The sequence below is a fragment of the Crinia signifera genome, chromosome 2, assembly GCF_055691185.1.
Source record: "Crinia signifera chromosome 2, ASM5569118v1, whole genome shotgun sequence".
Lineage (NCBI taxonomy): Eukaryota > Metazoa > Chordata > Amphibia > Anura > Myobatrachidae > Crinia > Crinia signifera.
The window spans coordinates 326441695-326469324 of NC_139218.1; the positions used below are offsets into that span (position 1 = coordinate 326441695).

Here is a 27630-nt window from a genome sequence, read left to right on the forward strand (position 1 = left end):
TCGCTCCATTATCACAAGGCCTAGTATGTCTCCCCTCATTGAAATGTCCTGTATATAGATCATGAATTGTGAACAAGTTTTTCTTAGGCTGACTTAATTTGATGGGAAAGAAGCGATGGCCTATCCAGACACCCGTTACTCAATCTAGCTGTATTTGGTTTGCTAAAGTAGAGAATGCAAACTCTTAAAGCCTCCATACACTTATCCAAGGTATCGCATGCAGTCTCGCATGCGATACCTTGGCAGCTGCCTGCTGGGGATCTGCCGGGCTCCCCGGCGACTGTTCTGCATACAATACATTGTATGTGGTCTGTTACCATACGATGAATCGTATGCGACCCCCAGCAAGCACTGCCGGATCCTTCCGCATCTGATAAATCTTGTGTACAGCACTTTGCAGTCTCTGGATCTGATGTGATGCACACGGACCACCCATCGGATCAGAATCAGAAGTTAGGCACACATGATTTGTACACTCGTCACCCGCTTTCTTGTTACAATCAGTCGGAATTTAAAAGGGCCGATATTGTAGAAGTGTAAGGGCACCTTTCAGAGTATATCTAAATTTCCCTTAAGAAACCAGATTTGCTTTTAGTTTACTATTAGTAAATCCAGTTCCAGATGGTGAAATCCCGAGTGTGGTATAATACTCCGACAGTCTAGATTCCGACAGTCATTAGTCAGACGTCGGAATCCCGACTGCACAGTGTGGGGATTGCAATGAAGCCCCTTGCGGGGTCGCTGCGCTCGCCACCTATTTTATTCTCCCTCTATGGGGGGTTGTGGACCCCCACGAGGGAGCAGTCGGGATTCCGACATTGGAGTACTGACTGTCGGAATCCCGACTGTCGGGGAGCTGTCCGGCACCCAAAATCCCTACAGCACCTGACCACTTTTGATGCAGTACTAGAGTAGCTCTCTCCTTCTGCTTTATTGCTTTTACTCTATTATGACCCTAGATTGGTTTGCCTCCACCTGTGTTCATAACCCTACACTGTTTATCTTCAGACAACGACTGCGGAGATAACAGTGATGAGGATGGTTGCAGTCACTCTTGTTCCAGCACCCAGTTCAAGTGTAACAGCGGCCGCTGCATCCCAGAGCACTGGACATGCGACGGGGACAATGACTGTGGTGAATACAGTGATGAGACCCACGCTAACTGCACAAATCAAGGTGAGAGCATAGTTATGAATCCGCATCTTTATGACTGTACAACACCATCGCATATGCTGAGCTTCCGTTCTCATTCTTATTACTGGATAATGTGGCTAAAGGGGAAATGAGATACGGTTTTTGAATCTGTGCAGGTTTATACACTGGTCCTGATTCAGTGGTGAACGTTAACTGAACCAATTCTGCTGATTGCGCGGTTGAGTGATTATTTGTAACTTTTCATGCGCACATTTCTCTGGAAACCACTACAGCGCTACTGGAAATGTGCTGTGCTCTAAGATGCGTAGCTGCTTCCATGTTAAGACCGAGGCACTGCCCTTCCCACAGGCTGGTGCAAGTGACGATGGTGAATGCATTGGTGTGCCGATGGATAACTATAGAGATGCAGAAAACAGGCTTCTCAGGGCCAGGACGCTCCAGCGCATGCTGGTGCTCAAGCCATAGACTGAAACCATTTGCATGTATTGATGCCCGTAACTGCCATCCGGTACTATGCAGCAGCAGCCATCTCTGAATCAGGCCCTATAGTTTCAAAAGACAGAACATGTACTAGTGGAATATTGTCCATAGTTAAGATGAAATGGGTGATTCAGACCAGATCGCAGACCTGCAATTTCACATGGCTTGTAACGCACATGCGCAAGGCTATTCTGCAAATAAAAAATCCAGCATATTTTCTGATTGCAAGCCATTCACAACTTGACTGACAGGAAGGTGGCGTTTTTGGGGTGCTAACCGGCTGTTTTCTGGGAATGTCTTAAAACGCAGGCGTGCTCTGGCCTTGATTTACCGGATTCCATTGCACTTGCTTAGTAGTTTCTGGGTTATGCAGACAGCGAACTTTGGAAAAATCATATGGGTTCGCAGCTGTGTGACGGGTTGTACATTTTTTGCAAGCCCATTGCAGCCTTGCACAGGTTGGGATTACACTGTGGAGTGGCCACAGCTAGCTGAACACAGGGCGCTGCAATGTAACACCGCAGCGGTCAGGTTTGAACCACCTCCAATGTCATGACTTTTAAACACATTTTCTTTAAAAAAATAAAAGTTCTTGTAATGTAATATTTTATCCACTCGATATGAAAAATAAATACGACACTAATAACAAGTGATGTTAGTATACTTATAAAATCTTGTAAAACCTGTATAGATGGTGATGTCAGTTCAGCGTTCTATAGGAAAATGCACACCTTAATATTATTTGAGCATGTAAGACTGCTTAAAAGTACATAACATTTCTTCCGTTTCTTTTTGAATTTTTCTTAAATTGCGTTAACTCTGGATAACTGCAATAGGTTTAAGTAGAGCAGGGCTATTGGTTACAGGCTGGGAAGGCAATGACAGATTGGTCATGTGACTGGGTTAGATGTGTACTAGTAGGCTGCTCGGTGAAGCATATGGATTTTGCTAGGTGAAGGTGAAGGTCCGCATCACACATTACCATAATCCTGAAATAAAAAACATCACTGCCTAATATTTGCATCAACATCGCTGCCTGCTTGGGAATCCTACCATACATTCAGTGAATATGAAAATGTTTCGTTTTCTGAAGGAATGTTGTTCAATTTCATTTTTTTCCCTCCTTTTTATAATTGATCACTTCTAATCGGGTCTACACATGCCTTGTGAACAGCCACTCGTCCCCCTGGTGGCTGCCATACTGATGAGTTCCAATGTCGGCTGGACGGGTTGTGCATTCCCAGCCGCTGGCGCTGTGATGGAGACACAGACTGCATGGATACAAGCGATGAGAAAAACTGTGACGGTGTGACGCATGCCTGTGACCCCAATGTCAAGTTCAGCTGCAAGGATTCAGGTGAGCACAAAGCAGCAGAACAAAGAGCTGTAATGTCCTCTTCACTGACCAGCTCCTGGATACAATGTAAACGTATCAAAACATTGGCTTTTGGTAAAGACAAAATAACATTTATTGTTGACTGTAGATGGGATAATTAGCATGGTAAGAGTATACAGTAGGCTATGATGAACTCCAGTTATTTATTAAATTGTTAATATTTATTGCACAATTGTTTGGGTTGTTGTGCTTGTAGCCAAGTCTTGAGTTATCTTCCGTTGTTTAAGTGACCAATGTTCCATTAAATGCCTTCAGAATCCGTTCTACAGTATGTGTGTCAGCTGGTGATGTATTTTCTATCTCCTGCAGCAAGGTGCATCAGTAAAGCTTGGGTGTGTGACGGCGATAATGACTGTGAGGACAGCTCTGATGAAGAGAACTGTTACATGCTGGTGTGTAAACCCCCATCTCACACCTGTGCCAAGAACACTTCCATCTGCCTGCCCCCTGAAAAGCTTTGTGATGGGGAAAATGATTGTGGAGATTACTCAGATGAAGGAGAACTGTGTGGTAAGTGAATCCTAATAATCGTCTATTGAGGTGCCACAGATTACGCAGAACTGTAGTCAGAAAAGAACAAATTAGCATGGAGACATACAAGTTACATTATACATATACATGTAGGAGCAAGAAAGCAGAAACTGCGATCGTAAAATCCCAATACAAATCAGTGAGAGAACCGCAATCACATGACAAGTAGATCCCAAAGAAACATTTCCACTTAGGCAAGGAAGTGAGGACCGGAGATGGAAAGCTAGTTTTCTAGAGGGGCATGAGGCATGGCGAGGCACTGAGTCATGTGACTAGGGGATGAGGCCATTTGGCAGATGGAGAGAATATGAAAGTAGTTGAAGGGACAGGGTTGTGATCATGAAGAGCTCAGTTCTATGGAGTGTTTGAAAAATGTGAAGTTATGGGAGAATATGATTACTTGGTGAAGGGAGTCCCACAGGGTGGGAGCAGCACGTATAAAGTCTTGCAGAGGAGAGAGTGAGTGTATGGGCTGGTGAGAAAAGTGAAGGGCATCTGCAGAAAGTAGTGTGCAGTAGGGAACATATTTCTGCCATAGTTGTAAATGCTACAATTTTTAAATGATTATTATTCAGGGCTGGCAGTTTGATTTGTATCCAGTTATGTCTGGTGGGTGGAAGGATTTAAAGAAAAGCACAGCAGAACAGCAAGTAGGAGAGGAGGAATAGGCATGGCAATTCATTACAGAATACAGGGGGCAGATGGGTGACAGTCCAAAGAGAGGCAACTTGCAGTAAACAAATCCCAAGAAATGAGCATGGACAGGGGTCTTTATGATATCCCAGAAGTAAGATGCAAGATCTTTAACACTTCTGCAAAGGTGAAATTGTCAGCATTGAATGAGGACTTCAATTTGGGGAGTGATGTTCAGGGTGGAATCAATGGGGAACAGGAACGAGGGGGCATTCTTAACTATGAGCAAAGGATGTGCTCCATGGGGGAATGGTGACTGTTTAATTTTGGTTTTAAAATCACAACCAAAGGTGCTAAAGGATATTCAAAGATTTATCTTTCCTGCTCAGTAGATATTAGGGAAAGCAGCCAACCAATGAGACTTAGTGGTGTCCAGAAGAAATGCATCAAAGTAACTATGCTGAAATGTGGATGATGGTATAATTTTTAAACATGTCTCTCTGAAGGAGAAGGTCAGGTGTCATTGGCCTAGTGGTGACGCTCAAGGGTGAAGAGGCAGATTAATTGACCATGAGTGAAGGGATAGAAAAGCAGGGCCAAGAGCTTGGTATTTCCAGTTAGGGTTGTTTAGTTTCATAATTATAGAATACATACATCCCTATTGGATAAATAACAGTGAATTTCTCAATAGTACATTATATTTAATCCAATAATATAACCATACAATATTTCTATGTAACCACATAGAAGTGTCTGCATTTTGGGAAGATTTAGATCTGTTGGACTGAAAATATGTTCCATAATAATCTTTTCTCTCTCTCACGTGTGTTAACCCTTTGAGTGCCAAGGGAATTTTTCAAAATGGGTGGGAAAATTGCCAAGCAAACATTTGTATTCATCATAATGACCTGTAATGTTTACCTTATATAGGAAATATAATCTTTTTAACACAACATTTTTTAATTTGAATTTATATAACAAATGTGGCCAACGATGGCATTTTTAGCGGACGTTTTGCACATCTCTCACAGAGATGTTGGCACTCAAGGGGTTAAAGGTGGCCATACACTATTGCAGAATTCTCCCTTATTTAGAATAATTTATCCATGAAAAGTCTAAAGAATATTTAAATGCACAAGAGTTGAAAATGTAAGCCTAATTTAGGGGGCGTTACCTGGGCGAATTTTCCCGGCATAGCGAGTCAATCAGAATCGCCTTCCTCAGTGTGCCATGAATCAATTGTAGATGCTGGACTGTCCCTACATACATTATTATACCTAGATTTCATAACAGAGTTAAGGTGCCCATACACTGTACAATTATTGTATGCAATTTAGACTAGATCGCATCGCATACGTTTTGCAATGTGATGCAATCTAGTCCAAATTGCAAACAATAACTGTACAGTGTATGGGCACCTTTAGGGAGTTGATAGTTCCTAATGTAATAACTAGCCAAAAATCTGATTTATTTTGTATCGTGGACAGATCAGTGCTCGCTGAACAATGGTGGCTGCAGTCATAACTGCACAGTGGCCCCTGGAGAAGGTATTGTGTGTTCCTGTCCACTGGGAATGGAAACTGGTCCAGATAACAAGACGTGCCAGATCCTGAACAACTGTGCGAAGCATCTAAGCTGCAGCCAGAGGTGTACGCAGGAGAAGTTTACAGTCAAGTGTTCCTGCTATGATGGCTGGGTGTTGGATCAGGACCATACATGCAAAAGTCTAGGTATGTATACACAAAAATGGTGGGGCTTAATCGGTTTCATTGTATTTGGTTAAAAAATATATATATATATAAAGAAATATATATATATTTTTTTATAAAACCAAATTAAAAAAACTTTATTTAGTACTAAACACAAAATGTCGACACACACACACACACACAAGGTCAACATTGACAAAGGTCCACCAAACATGAAAAGGTCGTTATTAGTTTTCCACGTTGTTGTTTGGTCAGTGTCGACACCTGAGCCCGTGGTCCCCCAGTTAGTGTAGTGTAATTTTATCTTTGCCTTAGTAAATAGACCCTTATATGTTACAATAAAATTGAGAACAAGTGCAGGTTCAAACACTGGAATACATTAGCAAAGGGTTGTTGGTAGCCTCAATTTTTTTATACAGTATAGGTGATTTTTTTATCATTTTGTTACCGTGGATCTACATCAGGGCTATTTTTGTGCAGGCTCCAGCAGGAACTGAGGCCCTTATTCTAGTTCACTGTTTCTGACAAAATATTCCTCAGATGGACAAAACCGTGTGCACTGCAGGTGAGGCAGGTGTAAAACCCCACCCAGATCTAATTATCTCTGCACAAGTAACACCTGCCTCACCTGCAGGGCACATGGTTTTGTCCATCTGAGGAATATTTTGTCAGAAACAGTGAACTAGAATAAGGGCCACAGTTCCTGCTGGAGCCTGCACAAAAATAGCCCTGATCTACATGGATGCCAATGTTTGTACAAGTGGTCTTTGTTCGGGGTTAATTAATACATAACACTATGTTCTTAATTGCAGTCATTTTTTTCCAGACCCAAAACTAAACCATTGTAATGATAACATTTTACTATGGGTCACTTCCTACCCAGCCAGAGAGTTATCTGCTACTGCTTACATTACACTGATCTCTCACATAAGCCTCATTAGAAAGTGGCATAAACAATAGTCCAGTGCCCTACTCTCCTCTGTATAAACATTTATACTGTAGCAATAGGAAGTTCAAACTGAGCATTGCGGGCTGCAGCGCAGGAGTCACTGTTGCAGATGTTGGCTCAAAGTTCAAATATTTCTACTGCAGCTGTTCATTTTATATGTCTGTGACCCCGCTCACAATGGGCAAATAATTCCGGGATTGCACCGTTCTACAAGGGTTTGTCTTGTATTTTATAATTGTCAGGAAAATATAGTTTGTTTTGCCACCAGCATTACCATTTGCAATTTCCAGAGCAGTGCTACGCCAGATTATGAAGCTTGGTACTATTTAATGCGGTTTCTATACATGGGGTGTCGTTGTTTATCCCGTGGCCTGGGAGCACTGCTCCTATCCAAATGAGTTCAGTGTGCTTCAGACGTGTGCCAAGGGAAACAGTGACCCAACCATTCATCCAGCTCTGGTCGTCCTCAGAGAGGCGCAGTCAGCATATTAACAGGCCCTTATAATAGCCGTATTGTGCTGGGGAAAGCATCAGGGGTTTCGGTTTGCGCTGAAAATGTGCAAAGAACTTTCTCTTCTGCATTCACACAGTCACTGCTTGAGTAACCCTTTAACTACTGCATGTATCCACCATCTAAAGCTCTGTTTTGTGCAGTATCCTTATACTACACTTTTCTCTGATCGCTGTTCTTTTGCTGCTGGTTTTGGCGGTTATTCACTAATGATCTTAAAAGCAAAATCTTTCTCAAATGGACGAAACCATGTTGTACTGCAGTTGGGGCAAATGTAATGTGCAGATAGAGTTAGATTTGGGTGAGTTATTTTTAGACAAGTGCAAGTTCGGATTTAACCGGAACTCAAAAAGGGATCTTATTGCCTATTCCGCTGTCACATGTTTTGAAGCCATAACGCAGGCATGTCCAAACTGTGGCCCTCCAGCTGTTGTGAAACTACCCATACCAGCATGCCTTGCCATAGTTTTAGCAAAACTGTGGCAAGGCATGATGGGAAGGGAAGTTTCACAACAGCTGGAGGGCCATAGTTTGGACATGCCTGCCATAACGTGACAGCCGATAGCCAAGAAAATCCCGTTTTTGAGATCCGAGTAAATCCGAGCCTGCACATCTCTAGTTATTTTCTTTTTTTTTTTTGTGCAGGTTAAATACTGGCTGATTTATTATTACACTGCAATTTTTAGATTTCAGTTTGAACACATCCCACCCAAATCTAAAGGCGTGTACACACGTTGCGATTTTTGCTAGTGGACGATTTTGACCATGTGATTAAGACTATAGGCACTGGAGATTTTGTCTATGTTCACTATGATCATCTACAATGCAATGCGGTCGATAGGTCGACAGTCAAAAGGACGACATGGTCAAAAGATCGACAGAAGCAATAGGTCGCAATGATAAGAGTTTTTTTTCCATACTTTACTATCCAGTTGGGCATAGCGTGAAGTTATAATAGTATGCCTGGCCTTATGTATATGTTGCCTTATGTTGACATAAAAATCAAAAAGATCATTAAAACCTCAGGTCGACCTTTTTCATGCGTCGTCCATTAGACTATCGATCAATAGTGGTCGACCTACTGACTATTGACCTAATTACTGTCAAACCGAAGACCCATACCTGTCTGTTATAGGTAAAATACCGACTTAGGGGCGCCACGCATCGCTATCGCTGGCATGTCTAACACCCTGTGATTTTGGCTCACCTTTTAGGCGATTTTCACAATCTAGGCTAAATTGCATGCCAAAATCGCACCGGATGTGCTGTGTACACCCCTTAACTCTCTCTACAGACGTTACATCTGCAGTGCACATAGTTTTCCGAATTGGAGAGAGATTTTGCTTTTGAGATCCTTCCTGAATAACCCCCGTTACGTGAGGGTGTGTCAGAGTATGACAAAATCTGTTACTTTCTAAACCCCCAGTCATTGTATTGGCGCTATTGCTTTTGGAAGATGGTCTGAGCAGCTGGAGCTGAGCAGTTATGGTCTGTGCTGCTTTACCGACACAGCAGGGAACGCCGAATGCCAATATGTATCTTTCCTGACCTTCTCCCAGCGCCGACTTCTCATAACATAAATATTTTCCCCAGACCTCAGCTGGCCATTAGCTAGGTACACGTAGTGCCCGCTATGTTTTTGTTCAGGGACAGGGCTTGTGATGCATAACCATTAAATCTACTTTGTAGTTACCATCTGTGTTGCTTTATTGAACCTAGTCATACCTTCCTAATAAATACAGAACATTGCTAACGTTGCAGGTCTATAAGCTATGCAGTATTCAACGGAGTTTGGGTGTTTAGTTATCATGTTTTCTCTGAATAGGTGATTAAAGTTTTTTAGCATTTACTTTTCCGTAACAACAGATGGTGGGCTTCGGTTACAGGCACTGCACAAATAACAAACTCATCCTCCATATAACCTCCTCTGCTCATTTTTCCAAGCTATACACAGGAAGTGGGCACATATTTGCTCTTGCTTGCAATGTTTCATTTGTATGGTTTTTTGTTTTTTTACTTTAGTTTTTTTTTTTTTTTTAATTCCCTCCATTAGAAAGGGACAGTGGTCCTGCTCACCTCATGACCTCATTGTCCTCCCTACAGTAGCCCCCTTATGGGATGCCTTTCTTGGCCAAAGACTTATTTGGCAATAAAGATGGCAGATATAATGCAGGGGAATAACCTATTTTTAGATTCCTGCCTAAATGGGCCTAGATACCTTGATGGCTAACCTTGACACTCCAGATGTTGTTGAACTACACATCCCAGCATGCTCTGCTTCAGTTTTGCTATTTGGCCATGCTAAATCTGATGTAGAGGATGCTGGTATGTGTAGTTCAATAACATCTGGAGTGTCTAGGTTAGCCATCATTGGCCTAGACCAATCTGGAACTGCACATGTGATCCAGACCAGCAAATAAGAGTCCTGTACTTGTGCCACATTGATGAGGAATACCTCATGGAAGTCGAGCAGCACACTGATAGGAATATGACTGCATAAATAATCCTTTTTTTACCCTGCAATATCCAGAACTTTTTAATGGTACAGTATCACTTCTGAAAATGACAAATTTGTGATTTTAAAACTAATTTTTTTTGTTTTTTTAATGAGTAGCGGTAGTTACCATTTTTTATAAACTGCTTGCACAAGCCGTAAGTAGTCATAACTGTTATATCCAACTGTAAATTCCCACCCTTCTGGTACCCTGCATGGCAAGTTCAACCATTAATCACAGAGCTAGAAGTTATTCTAATTCAGTACATTAAAGCATTGGTCACATTTTGCATGTTGTTTCTCCAGCCAGCCAGTCATTGTTAGGCCTTCCTGAATGGCTGTGTAATATCCTCTTATCATCTGTGTCCTGCTATTTAATGTCAAATTAATTTCACCAAGTTGGTTAGGTGGTACTAAATGAATTCATTACCTCTGTCTACTGTTCTGCTTATTCTCCCTACTGAGCTACAGGGAAAATGGTGTTAAAATAAGCAGCAGTAATTGCCTCTTTTCCCAGTGCCCCGGTCTCATAACCAATTGCCTGCGTCCCCTTATAGACTTTACAGTTAGTGCAATAATCGCTTCTCTCACATTTCAGATCTTATATGCTAAATTCCTGTAGTGGACATCAAAAGTTCTGTTTTTTGTTGTTTTTTAATGACCTCATATTTCAATATCCATCACTTGTAAACCATCTGTGAATGTTTATCTCCCCCCTTCTGTTTTCCAGATCCTTTTAAACCATTTATTATATTTTCAAATCGCCATGAAATCCGCCGGATAGATTTGAACAAGGGTGATTACAGTGTCCTTGTGCCAGGATTGAGGAACACCATTGCACTTGATTTCCACTTGAACCAAAGCACCCTCTACTGGACTGATGTGGTGGAAGACAAGATCTATCGTGGGAAGCTATCTGAAAGTGGTGGTAAGTGTGGTCTACACTTTCTTCAATGCTTACTTCATACATGCAGAAGTTTTTGGGCAATACCCATGTTTCTACGAACAAGTGCTCTAATTTTGGATATAACATAATAATACAGTATTCTATAGGACTTGGCAATTATAAAACATGTGGAGCGTCCACAAATATACAATCACTAACATCAGTACTGTCCCAATATATCTTTTGCAAGAAGCTTATTAAACTATTTCTGTGTTTTTGGTATATTAGTCGAAACTTTTTTTACCCGTTTCACACCGCACAAAAAACTTGTGTCCAACATGGGTTGTTGCCGGGTCAACCCAGGTCTCTGTGCGGACTGAAAGCGGCAAAAGAAAAAAACAGCAACCTGGCATTCCGAACTGGGTTAAAAAAAAAAGCGGCAGTGTAAACGGGGGTACTTGTTTCCTATCTGGGCGCCCGCTACGTTAATTGCGCACCATGCTATTCTCCGTATAAAAATCGGATCGCATCGCATCGGATACCACAAATGCACATACACGATATTGAACGATGCGATGCGATCCGATTTCGTTCCCGCTTTTATGGTTGGCCCATAGGATATATAGGAAACCCCCCCTGATGGTTTAAAATGCGCCTCCATTGTTAACGCCACCCCAGTATTGACGTCAACCCGAAGCGTGGCGAGCGCAGCGGTACGCGTCCTCCGACTTTTTCATACCCCCACTATCCACGTCGGCGTGGAGTCGAGAATAGAATAGTGTGGCGAGCGCAGCGAGCCACCGAGCCCGAAGCGTGGCGAGCGGACGCGGATACTTCACAGGTATCCGTGTCCCCTCGCGGGCTTCACAGGTATCCGCGTCCCCTCGCGGGGCTCGCTGCGCTCGCCACACTTCGGGCTCAGTGGCACGCTGCGCTCGCCACACTATTCTATTCTCAACTCCACGCCGACGTGGATAGTGGGGGTATGAAAAAGTCGGAGGACGCGTACCGCCGCCCCTCGCGGGGCTCGCTGAGCTCGCCACGCTTCGGGTTGACGTCAATACTGGGGTGGCGTTAACAATGGAGGCGCATTTTAAACCATCAGGGGGGGGTTTCCTATACAAATCGTGGGTTTGCGGGGTTATTACATTGAAATCAATGTAAAATCGGGTCTCAGGGACCATTTAACATTGATTCCAATGTAAAAATCGGGGTTGATCGCGTCACCGCATGCGATGCGATCCGATTTAAAATGAAATCGGATCGGATAGCATCGTATGCCATCGTACATCATCGAGTACCGAATCCGATGCGATGCGATCCGATTTCATTACGGTGCCGTACGTTAAAAACCTGGGCGCCCAGATAGGAAACAAGTACCTAAACGGGTAACACGGGTCGGGCGACCCGGGTCCTATACAAACTAAAGGGAGGAGACCATGTCCCGCTCCAAACACTGCCTCCTCCCCTGCCCCTCAATGATACTCTGCCCCACCCCTGTGTGACATCAGCGATCCGGCTTATTGCCGTATCGCAGAAGGAAGCTTCACCTCTCAGCAAATGCTGGGACGGACCTGTGTCCAAATCCCAGTTTTAACCCAGCATTTGCGATGCGAAAGGGGTAATAGGTTGGTCAGAGTCTAATCCATAATCTAAGTTCTCTGAGGCAGCCACTGTCTTTCTACAGCAAATCACCATGGAAATTACAGAATACAAAGTGTTATGTTTAACGGCCTGTGAGATTTTCCTGGCTGAAATGAAGACACCTATGTTGCCCAGGTTTTATTTGAATAATGTGGCTAGGCACACTCCTGATACCTGTCCCATCTGGTTGAAAAAATAATTTTGGCTTTTAATAGTCACGTTCTTGGGGGAAAATGGGTAAATCAGCCGGGTTGGGATCATTTGGTCAACATGGCTTTAGGTCGACACAAGCATTAGGTCGACAGTGTGTAGGTCAACAGTCAAAAGGTCGACATGGGGGTTTGCACTGTTTTTTGACCGGAATGTCGATTGTTGCTTCGCTCGCGATGCTTCGGGCACACTATTTTATTCTCCCACCATGCCCTAGTGGATGGTAGGACATGAAATACCGCCTGTCGGCTCATAAAACAGTGAAAAACCCCATGTCGACCTTTTGACTGTTGACCTAGACACTGTCGACCTAATGCTTGTGTTGACCTAGACCCAAGTCGACCTAGTGCTTTGCGACCGTCATGCTGTAGACCAAATGACCGTATCCCAATTAGCCTATACCTTTTAAAACATAGGTAAATAAAACATTGAAAAACAGTATAAATGTGTGTTAGTGGGCAAAAGCTAAATATTGGGGGCACTGAAAAGGTTTCAAATCGTTTCCATTTATCAGTAACAATGAAAAGAAATGATAGAAAGCAAGAGTCTTTCAGCAAATAAATGCCGTAGGGATGTTTATGGATGCATAAAAATGCCTAAAAGCTGATTTTAGAGTCCTTTTAAACTTCTTTTCATGATCGATTAAACTGCCCTATCCAGCCTTGCAGAATATCAGACCCAAAAATGATATCTGAAGTACTAGCCTGGCTGCAGGGTATTAGGCTAACACGGCTAATTGGAAATGCCCCTAAGCTTTTTGTACTTGACTGCGTAGTACAGTAGTTGGATTCTAGGCTGTATAAGCATGGCATTTATGCAGAGTGTGCTACATGCTGTATCAGTGGTTGTCAGCCAGTCTCTGTAGGGTAAAATGGGGTGTTACATGTAGGAGGGTTGATTTTTAAAAGTTATTCAGCAGTGATCATGAAGCCTCTGAGTCTATTCCCACAATTCAGCATCCCGCCTAGAGAGTTGTCTGGTCTGTATTACACATCACGATCTTCTTAATGATACCCTTCGTAGCCGGAAAACATTAATCATGATACAAGAGTTAATTAGTATTCAACGCTTGCTGTTAATGCTAATTATATGCTGATGGCAATTACAAGAAGGAGGGTAAGGGGAAAACAAAATGCTAATTCTCCCTAGATGTATGCAAGTAGCTTGGATGCTTGGAAGTTTACTGTAACAGTGTGCATTTATCTGCTGAAACGGTGTAGTAAGGTGTGTGGCTGGGATAGGCGGATTCGGGTCTGCCTCTGTTATGTCATACAGTGTGTCTACAATTTAGTAGTTGTGGCTTGTAATACTGTTGGAAGACTTGGAGCAAACCATGATCACTATTTCAGCATAGAAGTACATTAATATTAAAGCAACAATATACAATTTTGCTGTACAGGCTGTCTACGTGCAGCGGGTGGATCACTCGCTATTTCCTGCATGTAATAATCGCAAAGCCGAATTACTGGGATACTCTATTTGGATGGCATTGTGGGTTTACTTTATTTAATAGACCTCGTCGATCTGCTTTACCATAACTTTTTATTACATCAGCATAAGGAAATGTACATCGGCATAGCTGAATGAATGCAGCACAACAGTAAGAAACTGAAAACAAAGGCAAGAGCTTCACAAAAACCACCATAGCTGCTAATGGAATTCTAATAAGGGTATATGACTGTGGGAATAAAGAGGTTATGGTTCAATATAACACTTCAGTTCTTTGGAAGTATTTTAAAAAAATCCTGGATTTCTGAATATAAGAAGAGGCTCTCTGCTAAGAACAAATGATACAACAACAGTTCAGCTGCCTAGTACTCCCATCCCAGTTATCAAATGAAGGCTTTACATTTGTCAGTTACAGCTTAATTTAGTCTTATTCATGGTTTAAATCAATTGTGGAAATGAGTTGATATTAGGATCGTTTAACATTGATCAGTGTGCCTATATGCTGGGCACACACTGGGCGATATCAGCTATATATTGTCCAGTGTGCACAATCCACATCGTTAACGACGCACGCACACACACATGTACAGAACAATATTGGCCAGTGTGCATGGTCAATATCGTTCTCCGGTTCTATAGTTCTGAGCTCTGCACCTCAAAGAAGGCTGCTTTGCATTGTGAGAGAGGCTACGTGTCTGCACAGTATTCCAGTCTGTCACTTTGATGTGCATATGTAAATGCTATGCTACTAGCTCGAAACTTCACAGCATCCCAAACGAATAAACTCATTTGCACTAAATCTAAATTCACTGAAAATGTATCTCTCCCCACACGGCAAGAAACTATCTTACCTTCCTCGGCACTCCTACCACCCCCATCATCATGTCATCTTACTAACTCTTCACATTTACTGCTTGTGCGGTTCCTGCCAAACTCTGTGAGCATATGGAAAGGTGCATATAACTTCATACGTTCCACGATTCAGTCAGACTATCAAATTGAATTCTATTCTGAGCTAGACAATATCTTTAGAACATGGTGTAATCAAGTCTGACTTTAGCAGTGCGTCCAAACTCATGGCAGATCACTAGTGATTTTGGCCTTAAAACCAACTGATGTAATATTCTGCAGCTTGGAACGTTAAATGCAAATCCCTGGCTATTTATATCTGGGTTTGAGATCCAAAATTGCCAAAGATTTATAAAAAAAAAAAAATCCTCTATTGTTCTGGTCTGGCCATTTCTTTTTGGTTATTTATGAATCATTTCTTTTATAGTGCGGCACATTTCTTTGCACTTTGAAATTGGAAACAACAGTAAAAAAAAAAAAAAACTGGGTAATAACAGACAGTAATAGAGTTAGGAGGGCCCTTCTCGCAAGCTTACCATCATATTCTATAGGAATATAAATGTTATGGTTATTGTGGCCATATAAACTAATTGTGAAACAAATTATGTTGCACATAGCACTATTACAAGTGCCTCCATTATTAAATTATTATTTCACTGTTATTCAATATATCATACGATTTGCATTCACAACACTGAAAAAAAAAAAAAAAAAAACGGGTATGGCATGTTTTGTTTTAAATTCGTTTTCTGGAGTTTTTCCGTCAAATTTTACTTGATTGCATTGAGTCGAATCTAACAACTGCCATACAGTATTTAGTAAACTTTTTCTTTTTTCCTTTTGATATAGGTTCTATATGTAGAAATGTCAGTATGTCCCTGTTCGTTTACACCATCTTCAGATGACATAAACTTCTTAAAGCTTACGGCGGTTTGGAGCAAATATCTTACAATCTTTCTCCCACATCCTCCACTAAACTACATGCACTAAAGCGCCATCAGATTGTCACAAGTAACCATAAAATATTAGGCAAAGCCCTTGAAGACCTGTATAATTGTATGGAGTTAGTAATCAGACATATCCTTTCTCAAATATGAATTTAATGTGTGGGCTCTGTAAGCCCCTTTTTATAACTGAGGCTCATGCAAATTGCTCTGTTCCTGGACTTCCTTGTTGTTGATGTCAGGCTGCAGCACATTCCACAATTCAAATACAGGAGCCACATCAACTGCCAGTGAGTCCTGGACTGTGGTGTTTGGGGTGCTAGTTTGAGAGACTCCCCTATTTATATTTTGGACTGTGCTGCACCCCACATCTGCAACTGGTCTACAAGAGCATTTTGTCCCTCCTGGAATAGGTCATGTTTGGAGGTATGAGAAGAGTCATTAATGGAGAAATCATATGTCTGTGTTCTGGAAGAGATAGATTGTAGCCGTAATCTCCTAGTTTCAATCCATTAGCCTTTAGCTCACAGGTAATAATAATTCATAGCTAGTGAGTGCCTGGTGATCTGGTACGGGCCTTCTTTACTGGTCTGTAAGTCTGGGGTAGATGTATGAAGCAGTGATAAGGGAGGAGAAGTGATCAAGTGCCTGGTACTTTATCACCGGCCAATCCGCTCCTGACTGTTGAGTAACAGGCTGGGTTCAGCACGATCGCTTAGCACACCGCATCACAGGTGGACCGCGATGTGTGCTGAGCGATCGTGTTTAAGCACGTCACTCGGCAAAGAGCCGGGTCGCCCCATGTGTATGGGGCTTTATAATAGTGCTTTGTCCTTTTCTATTTATTTTTATTAATGGTGTTTCATGAATGTGGCTCTGCGTTTCGTACCTTTTTTGTTGCATGTACATTTGTTTGACCTATTAAATGTGTGTATTATAGAGTATAAGGAAACCTGCATCTAAGGTTTTGCACTCTTTCAAATGACATGTCTACTGCTTGGGCAGAACTGTTGCAGCCTGGTGTCTCCATTGCGTTTTCAGCGCTTGTGGTTCCTGTTTATGAAAATGTAATGTTGTGTGGTTTACTTCATCGTTTACTTTAGCTACACAAATATGAGGCAATCCATCTTACCTTTCCGCGTCTGTCATACTGTACAAAAGTCCTCTGTGTGAGAGGTGACATTTGTCACAGTGCTTCAGTCATATGCCTGGCTGCTGATGATATGCACAGTGGCTGAAAAGATGAATGAATTGAAAACGCCTCTTTTCCTGTTTAGTATAGCAGTACATTGCCATGCGCAATGTTACAAACTGTATCTGTGCTGTTTACATATATTTTTATACCAAGCATTTTCTGTATTTTGTGCAGTTGTTCCTTCAGTGCTATTGTCCTCTTGTTCTTCTAGCCCTCACCAGCTTTGAAGTAATAATTCAGTATGGTCTGGCGACTCCTGAGGGTCTGGCTGTAGATTGGATTGCCGGGAATATCTATTGGGTAGAAAGTAACCTGGACCAGATCGAGGTGGCCAAGTTAAATGGTACAATGAGGACAACTCTTCTGGCTGGAGACATTGAACATCCTCGAGCTATTGCCTTAGATCCTCGAAATGGGTTGGTATTTATATTGTCTCTTGAACTTGTTTTTGTGTTTTTCTTCTTAATTCCCAGTAGATTGTTGCACTCTTTTTTTGAGCGCCTAGAGTGACCGTTTTATAGCTATTCTCTTCTTTGGGTACTTGTATGTACCACATCACAGAAGCGACTCTTAATACGCATGATATTTTACAGTATATTGGGTACATTATTCTGTGGATTACATAGATTTTAATAAAGCAAGTTGATTTGTATGAGTAGATTTTTATATGTAACAGGAGAATCAGTGTGTTTTACATTCATTAAAATTAAAATATTCTATAAAGCAACACTTTTTCAAAGCAACGTTCTTACTTGGGCGTTGACCCTAATAAGTGAAATCAATACCATGGTTTCCAGTACATTTGAAGTAGCTGCAATGGGCTGGATTTAAAATAAAAAAAATCTTCAGCCTATTTCCTTCTGAATCTAATAGAAAAGCACATCTTTTTTAAGTTGGCAACGAATGACTAAAATCACAAGAGATTTAAAAAAAAAACACAAAAAAACCCCACTATGTTTTTCTTACCTCAATATATTGGAATAGAGCATCTCGGTAGAAATTTGTGGTTCAGCTATTAGAGTTCCCGCATATTACTGGCTCCTCTGACCGTTTTCCATTGGTCAATGCCAAAGATAAGCTCGTGGGAATGTAATTGATAGTGTTGTTTGATCAGACCAGCGGGAGGTTCTTGCAAATGTTAAGAAACAGAATGCAAATGGAATGCCAGAATTTTAGCCCTTTCCTTGCTTTAAAAAACATTAACTAGTGTAGCCATCTTAGCTGTCTTAGTGAAACCAATAATTGCTCTCCAAAAATTGTTAAAATGACTTGGCAGATGTCTATTGAAATGTTTATTAAGGTATTTGCTAGGAAGTGCCTTTGCCTTGCGCAGCATATTTACATTTGTATTTATGTACTTCTCTGTAGTTACAGTAGATTAATAGCGCCACTGCAGAATTAAAGATGTGTGTAATAGATTTACTCAAACGTAGCACTTCATTAAAATCACTACTATTTCACTTTCATTGCTTATTCTGCAACATAGCGTATACTGTACATCTATAGCAGCTAGGTAAACGAGCCTCAACAATCCACATAAGCTAGCCCATACTCTATGATCGTGTAGTTGATCAGCCAGCAGGGAAGAGGACAGACGTGTCCAATAATAACTGGGATGCCTCCTATGCTACACTATATATGGGGACAATCTCCATTCACAGCCTGACGTTAACTGAATGATGTGTGGGTGGATTGGATATTTTTGAAAGCCAAATGAACGAGAGAGTTTTTCAGGCTGTGGTCAATCATTGATCAGGACTATACACTGAACCATCATAGTTTAAACCAATCATTTGGTCAGCTGATACATAGTCTTATAAGGCCACCTTAAGACTAGGATGATCAAATCCAAAATGTGAACAGATGGTATAAATGCATTTATTAACCAGTATTTTTGATGCACACATGATGCTGTGCTTTACAGAGAACATTCAGCCATTCTGATCATTCCCTGGCCCAGTGGAGCTTACAATCTATATGACACATTACACATGAGGGTTAATTTTATTAGAGGCCATTTGACCTACCAGTGTGTTTATGGAGTGTAAGAGGAAAAAGGAGCACCTAGGGGTAACAAAGGCAAGCAAGGGAAGAACATACATAATCTACATCATATGGCTCTGGAAATAGCCCCATTATCCCATGGCGGCCACTTGTTGTACCGCTTTTGTGTTATCTGTAACATGTAGACAATGATTATTAAAATCTATTTAGAGATATGTCTGTGTTTTATTCATTATGGGATAAATCATAATCTTGCTTCTTTACAGAATCCTCTTCTGGACTGACTGGGACTCCAGCATGCCACGCATTGAAGCCGCATCTATGAGCGGAGAGGGGCGTAGGGTCATTCATAAAGAGACTGGATCGGGAGGATGGCCGAACGGTCTCACTGTTGACTATCTGGAGGAACGTATTCTGTGGATAGACGCCAGGTACGACATAGCCCCTTGCCAGACTTTCACTTGCACACGTAAGGGGAGTACATTGCTACTGTGTACTTACCATATATACGTATGTACTACCTGCTGTACAATGTTTTACTATACACATCTTCAATCTGTCCTGTATTCGGTTATCTATCACAATAATAGAGACCAGGGTTTGGTTTAATGTAGCAATATTTGTAGATTAAATATCATTCTTAATGTTATCATTCAGTGCTGTATCTGTTTTTTTTCTTCCATTCTTCAATCTAGAGGTAATGATTGAATTTACCTTTTATGTTTGTTATGTAAATTGTATGTATTATTGGTTATAACGAAGAACATGGGCATCCTGAGCTGCATAACTGGAGGCCCTGTACACCGCTATTAATATCGGAGACCCCCCAGATCAGCTGAAGAGTCAGGAGCCCGGTGATACTCTATGCTCTATAAAGTCATGCTAGCCTACATGTAGACATAATAGGTCCGATTCCAGTTATTGAAATCGGCCCCTGTCCAGATGGTTAGGGTTTATGCATGCGTGCACCCCAACTGCGAACGGCCTCGGTGATTTACAGTGTTACCAGGCCATTCGCAGCAGGGAGGGAGGCGGTGGCGGCACTGTGACATGGGAATTCCCAGAGTTTTATGGGTGTCCCCAAGAAACTGCTAGGCATTCCCATGCAAATGTAGGCGGGTTGAAGTGTGCCGGGGGCAGGTGGTTGAAGTCATGTGACGTCAGCCACCCGCCTTGTCTTCGTCCCGGCACCCACAAATATAAGTCAGTCGCCGACCATCAAATTAATTCTCCTGCTGCGGGCACATTCTATGGCAATGTGTTTTCATAACACATCCCCTGGCATTGTTTCAAGGGATGTGGCTGCGGGGTGAGAACTCTGGGACTCGGGTTGCTGCAATCTTTGCAGCTTACTTAGTCAACCAGAATCCGGTCCATAGAGCATTGTATATAGGTTACTTTTACGGCTGTACATTCGTTTCGACCAGCAGCGCTCACACGTGCGTGCAAGTCCTATTGGAGAAAAGCATCACACATTTGTTTTTATTATTTTTGTATTTATTTGAATATATATAGAGAGATCTCTGTCATAATGCTGATACATATGGTGGGTCATACACTGTTGCTGGATAACATAACATTTAAAATGCCAAAAGAATAGTTAGAACTACAGTATAACCTGGCTTCTCCCTATGTTTCTGTTCATACGTTTGGTATTATGTTACTTAGTTGTTGTGTTTTTCTCCTCAGGTCAGATGCAATTTATTCTGCAAAGTATGATGGCTCTGGACACATTGAAGTACTTAAAGGCCATGAGTACTTATCTCACCCTTTTGCAGTCACACTGTATGGCGGAGAGGTGTACTGGACAGACTGGAGGACGAACACCCTGGCAAAGGCAAATAAATGGACAGGTCACAATGTAACCATTGTACAGCGCACCAACACTCAGCCCTTTGACCTTCAGGTGTACCATCCTTCCCGCCAACCCCAAGGTAAAGGCATACAAGATTGTGGTACAATGCACAGTGTGGTTTACACCTACTGTACATGCTGTTATACATTAGCTTAGTAATGAGTTTTACAACAAACATAGATGCTTTTTCTTTTTTTCATTATTATTATTATTTTTTTAATCGTTTGCTGTTCTATTATGTTATTCTGGAAATGTACAGATTTTTTTTTTTTTTAAATACTTTTAGCTCCAAATCCATGTGCGGCAAATGATGGAAAAGGGCCTTGCACTCACTTGTGCCTTATTACGTACAACCAGTCCTTCTCCTGCGCTTGCCCACACCTCATGAAGCTCTCCCCAGACAAAAAGACATGTCTTGGTAAGTATACCCAACTCTTCCTTCCCATAACAAACCATTCTACCAACTGACAATCTTCTCTCTCATTGACGTTGTCATTTATTAACTTACTTTACAAACTAGTATAGCCTGAAGAATATCTTAAAGGATCACGTGTGAAGCTGACAATGTAGTTTGTTTGTAGATTGGAATATAGAAAATACTAAAAGTCTGTCCTGTATTATTGTTAAAGTTTGTGTGCTACAAAAATACAACTGTCTGCACGTGTAATCATTCCTTGTCTCTGGCCACTTACAGAATCCAGGAGATTCCTCTTGTATGCTCGCCAGATGGAAATTCGCGGAGTGGACATTGACAACCCATATTACAACTACATCATATCTTTCACCGTCCCAGATATTGACAATGTTACTGTAGTGGATTACGATGCCCTAGAACAGCGCATCTACTGGTCTGATGTCCGCACTCAGACCATCAAGAGAGCTTTCATCAATGGCACAGGCGTGGAGACGGTGGTGTCTGCTGGTATTATGTTATAACATTTCTGTTTTTGTGTGTGTCTGTGTAGTTTCCATGATAACGTTGAGTAGCAATATGCAGGATTCTTACAGTACTGTATGTATTTCTTATAATATACTTTACAACTGTGGTGTCTATTTTTATTTCTTCATCTTTTTTTTTTTTTCATATCTGCAGATTTACCTAATGCCCAAGGGTTGGCTGTTGATTGGGTGTCTCGGAACCTGTTTTGGACAAGTTATGATGCCAACAAGAAACAAATTAATGTGGCTCGCTTGGATGGGTCCTTTAAGAATGCAGTCATCCAAGGATTGGATAAACCCCACTGCCTTGTGGTGAATCCACTTGAAGGGTATGTTTTTAAATGAATGTATTTTGTTGACATATGATGTATTCAAAACTTATGTCTCTAAGGGCAGAAGTTTCTGCTCACTACTAAAGCAACTTTTATCAATCTTAACATACACTATAGAACTTCTCCGTGGTAAAAAGTTGCATTCAATCCCCCTGAACCGCTCAGCAGCTTCCCTGGTGGCAGGATCACATACGATATAATGTATCGTATTTGACCCCAGCAAGGGCTGCCTGATCTGATGAAGTGTTGATGGCAGCCCTTGCGATCTCTAGCTCAGATCCGATGCGCATGAGACCGCACATCGGATTGGAATCGGAAGTTGATACACCTGCAATTTGACACTTTTCACTTGATGTATCGGAATCGGGTGAAAAGGGACCAAATCGCTCTAGTGTATGGACACCTTTACAGTATTGGCTCAAGCAGAATATTTATCTGTTCAAAAAATACTGTGTTTTTAAAGCTTTAGCACGTCTGGAGCTTGTATAGCTATTATACAGTAGATGATTGAAAGCACATTACAAGTCCATTGTATTTCACCATTATGAAGACCCCAATCCTGATTTTAACTGTGGGTTTGAATTTTCAGGTCGCCTTTAAAATTTGGTTTTGTTATTTTTGTTATCCACTGAGGAACACCATGGTGTATAGTATTTAGTATTATAGTATTTACCAACCAAAATCCATAGTTTCTCTCCCTTTTTATATCATTGGCTTGGCATTGAGTTAAATTTAATGAGGAGTTGTCTGGGGCTGGGATCTTTCTATCTTTTCTATAGCTACTTATGTTTTTTACATTTTATGTTGTTTTCATTTCTTCTTTTGTTGACATCTTTAAGCCACAGCTGGGCGTGACTGGCGAGCACTGCCACCTACTGGCAGCCTGCTCGTACCATGTGACCCAGTCCCTGCCACATTAGATTGTAACTGGGATGCTTTTTTCAGCCATCAGGCTAGAAATGGAAGCACCGCAAAAAACAATTTTCTTTTATTTTTAGTTAAATAATAATTTTAAAAGTATTTAATCATTCAGCAGAGAATCTGCAGCATGTTTCATACTAAGCGGCTTGGACACAGAAATGGTTCTGGGTAATCCTCTGATCATGTTTATAAACAAAGGCAGTTACCCAGTGGAGTTGTTTTTGAACACACACGCTTGGAATGGAACGTTCAGTATATGAAGGGCTTGGCGTTTGTGGATAAGGTGTAAGTGGTACAGAGGAGAATGTGACTACTTCCTGTTCCACTCTGGCTGCTCTTCTATCCCTGGCTTGTCTGTATGTGGGGGTGGATTCTAGCAGTTTCCAGTAATATGGAAATAAGCAGAGCCATCTGTGTGGGAGAGCTGGGTTCATTACGGGAAATTAAAGTGAGGAAACGGTGGATCAGACATGGTGACAGTGTCACGCAGACCCCGGGACAGATCCAGGAATTCATTGGCTACCTTTTTATACATCTACTATAGTCAGGAATTTATAGTCCGTTCTTATACTACCCAAATGCGTTGAAATACTGTTAGCCACGGTGCAGGAGATTGTATGTACTTCAGCAGCTAAGTATAGAAATCTTATATTAATGTATAACAGCTGCTGACGTTGTTAAATGACTGAATATGCGCAGACGTGTTATGTTGTATGGGAACTTTGTCTGTCTTTATCAATAAAGAGAGGTTTGCGTGAATGATTAAGGCCTCACCTACTGATAAGAGACTGTTATGTTTTTAAATGGGTGATAAAATATTAACTGCTTTTTGGTAGTTTACAGTGTATCTATATGCAGCATGCCATGAAGGTGCCTTTGCTTATCCTAATCAAAATCTGTGTTCCACTTTTCAAGGACATGTTTTCTTTATTGTATTTTATTGTATGGATTAATAGTATGGCTTCCGTCACTGTAGGGGCATGCTATTTTTTACATTTTATATGGGGGTATAGCAGTACCCATAATACTTTCAAAAAGTTGGCTCCTTTGACAAACTTGATTGTCTTCAAAATGGATATGTACTGTACTGTATTTTTTTTGCATTGGAGAAAAAATTGTATTTTCTTCTCTTTATTGTGTTGGTTGTGTCGTCCTCCTAAAAACAATATGAAAGCTGCTCAATTAAACTAGTAATGCCCCTCAGGTGCTGCAAGGGAGAGGGATTTAACCCTCAGCACAGCAAAAGGGCATTAGTAATACGATTTGAAAAACCAACATAATAGAAGGTAATTCGGAGATCTTAGTTACATATATTTTGCAAAAGACACGGTACGCTTCCGGGCCTCGTCAAGGCTTCTCTGATACCAGAAGTCCTTCAGCACTGAGCATGCAATTTGTGATATTAGTGCTGGCCTTAAAATGTAGGGTGTTCCTAAAATAACTGGCACTCAAAGCATTATATAAAATGATCTTCTGCATGCTTTCATTAATATTTACTGCTAGTTCTCCTGAAATCTATAATTCTGTGACTCACGGGGTAGTGATTGAGAGTTCTTTGCTGTTACCGTGCCTTCAGACAATGCGGCTACTCCCTTCTGATGACTGCGCTCATTGGTGTCATAGGGAAAGTGCAGACAGGGTACATCTTACAGTGGTCTCTCTTTTTGAATGTATTTGTCCCCAATGGCAATCCCTCTGATATTTCCTTTGCACTAGACATACTGTATGGTCTATAGAGAGACTGGCCATCAGCCCCTGTTCTCATCTGTGTCCCCAACTGCATGAAGTAACTCTTGCTGGGGTAGAATTGCATAGGTAATTATATGGGTGGGTATAATCTGCATATTTTATTGCTGGACTCTGTCTGTACCTCACTTTTCATACTTTGTAATGTGTGACATTTTACACTAGTAGATGCTCAGGCTTGGTCGGCTTATGTACAGCTTCAGAAGTGGTTGATCTCCGGTCCAGGGGAATGTCTGAGACCTTGAGGATGCCTTGTGTTTTGACAAGGATTTTGCAAGACTGCATGTGGTGGCTGATTTAGTAATGCTGGTGGTTTGGCAGACTACACATCCTGGGCAGCAGAGTGTCCGCTGAACCTGGTAGTATTCTATTACATGCAGATTTGCAGACTATCCGAAGATACAGGTTACTCGGATCCACCACACACTGTGCAGTAATTGTCTGGTATGCACAGAATATTTAAGGCTACTCTTACAGTAAATCTATGTATGCAGTGGGATCATACTCATGTCACCATGGCATGAAGTTGGAAATATCGGCAAGCCTGTCCAATTTGACAGAATTTTTTTTAATCTGCATTGTCAAAAATGGCCAGTGGATTGCCAAATCCGCTTCACTTTTCACCCAAATACACGTAGATGTCAACTTCAATTCAACCATTTACTAGGAATTAGTGATGTTATTAAGACCACCTTCAGATATATGAGAATGCAGCCTATTCCTCTCCAGGATCTAGTCACTAGATGCATGATTTCCAACATGCAATAGAAAGATAGTTGGCAACACACTTCCTTATACACATACTGTAGATCAACTTCTGTGTCGCTCAGTGATGGATCACTGGTTTTCTTATGAATGGACATACTTTCATCAGAATTGGTAATGTCGGTGAAGTCACTGCCTTCCATCTGTGCGGGATATATTTTCTATATGAAACATGTGGATATTAGCAGAAGTTTTCTGCTCTAATGAGTCCTTAATGGACTGAAAGAAAATAATGCACATTACGGGCAAAAAAAGCAGGTGATTAAGCAAAGGGGTAAGTGTCCCGCATAATGATGAAATGAGAGAAAACAACACTCAAGCAATGAAATAACATCTGTCTGATTGCTGTCGCTACATTAGCAGTGTCATCAAAAAATGCTAAAATGGATTACATCGCTGACAAATATCACAGAAAAAAACCAAATGACCTGAGCAGTTTAGTCTCTGCAATGCGTTTAATCGCTCTTACGTGATTACCCCTTAGAGCAGTCACAGAACTGTAAATAACAATCATGTATCAGTATTATCTGTGGACATGAACTAATTTGATTCTATCTTGTTTCTGGGATAACAATTCTGGATATGCTAGTGGCTTTCTCCCACCCACTTGTGGCATGCCTGGTGTGTTTCCTGGCTGGACATGCTGTAGTGATGGGTCTCTGAACAGGCTATCTAATGTAAATGTTGTAATGGGCGGAGTCTCTTATGGTTCCTACGGAAATACTATAAACTGCTGTTCCAGCGGACATTGTGTTTCTTTAATCTTAGCACAGTCTGTGTAATAATGTCCCACAATATTGAATGATGGTTGTGCCTTATGAATGGGCTCAAATTGTGTAATTGCCTCTGTGAACTGTGAATGACTTACCTCATTCTGGGGTGGCACGTGTTTTTGCCAGTGGGAATTTCAGTATTCAATTCAATATGTTTCTTTCAGGAAGCTTTACTGGACAGATGGCGACAATATCAGCATGGCTAATATGGATGGCACAGAACGGCAAGTCCTCTTTACCGGTCAGAAAGGACCAGTTGGTAAGAGAACTACACACATCTAGCATTTACCTCCTATAGGTCAGAGAATGTCCTTAATTCTTAGACAAAGGGCCGTATTCAATTCGGCCGGTGAGGGGGTTAAATGGAGAAAATCGCCGAAAACAAGTGATCCTCTCCATTTAACTTCCCCCACCTGCTCACCCTATTATATGTTCCGGGGGAATCCTTGCTGTTACAGGACGACGAGTATCCCCCCCCCCCAAACCGCGAGGCTCGTGGCTAATGCATGGAGCCCTCTGCATTTAGCCGCGAGCCTCACTGTTTCAGCAGCCGCATATGCTGATTTCCCCCTCACTACAAAAACCTAGCGTGGGGGAAACGGCGTGTGCAGGGGGTCAGTTGAATACTGACCCTGTGAGCTGTGACAGCGAGCAGTCAGCACTCCTGGCTGTCACAGCTTGCAAAAATCATTGAATACACACCCGAAGTCGATTAATTATCTCTCCCCTTAAAAGGGCAATTCATGCATTGAAGAACGTTCCCTTGACTCAAGTGGTTTTCTTTAATGTGGCATTATTAAAAAGTGGTCCCAAGGCCTGATTCAAATGTGAGCAAATATATTTGCAGCTTCAAATATGTATGCCATGTATGATCATTCTCAAAGTTCTGAGTGGCCGTCGGAAGTACGAGGCATTGCACCGGAGTATGGGTCACAGCCTCAAATAAGCCTCCAATAAATGGTTCTGTTAAGTCTACGGTTTTGCTACCACTCCCCTGCTACCTCGCCTATATAGTCCCTGACTATCATCTCTAAATCAGGCCCACAAGGACCTCATCCTTACTGATTTACCTATTTATTTCTGTTATACAGGTTTCCTTTTGTTTTACAATACGGGGAAGTCAAGCTGTAAAACTTTATTACTTTATATTTTTTATCACCTCAAGCTATTTGATGTTTTGGAATAAGATGGAAGTATAAGGGGGGTCTCACATGGGAGCTTTCACTCGCACAGTCTTAAATTACATTTCAATAGTAAAAC

At 41.5% G+C, this 27630-nt stretch overlaps 1 protein-coding gene across 2 annotated transcripts in view; it reads left to right on the forward strand.

The window, feature by feature from the left end:
* Positions 1-27630, forward strand: part of LRP1 (LDL receptor related protein 1) — a 254553-nt gene that overhangs the window by 151533 nt on the left and 75390 nt on the right. For both annotated transcript variants that reach the window (XM_083169349.1, XM_083169350.1), the window contains exons 20-31: positions 1009-1176; positions 2810-2992; positions 3341-3541; positions 5683-5925; positions 10589-10786; positions 17247-17451; positions 19306-19470; positions 20729-20973; positions 21181-21312; positions 21589-21816; positions 21988-22162; positions 26535-26629. In XM_083169349.1, coding sequence (XP_083025475.1) covers positions 1009-1176; positions 2810-2992; positions 3341-3541; positions 5683-5925; positions 10589-10786; positions 17247-17451; positions 19306-19470; positions 20729-20973; positions 21181-21312; positions 21589-21816; positions 21988-22162; positions 26535-26629 — 2238 coding nt within the window. The remainder of the gene's footprint in view (positions 1-1008; positions 1177-2809; positions 2993-3340; positions 3542-5682; positions 5926-10588; positions 10787-17246; positions 17452-19305; positions 19471-20728; positions 20974-21180; positions 21313-21588; positions 21817-21987; positions 22163-26534; positions 26630-27630) is intronic.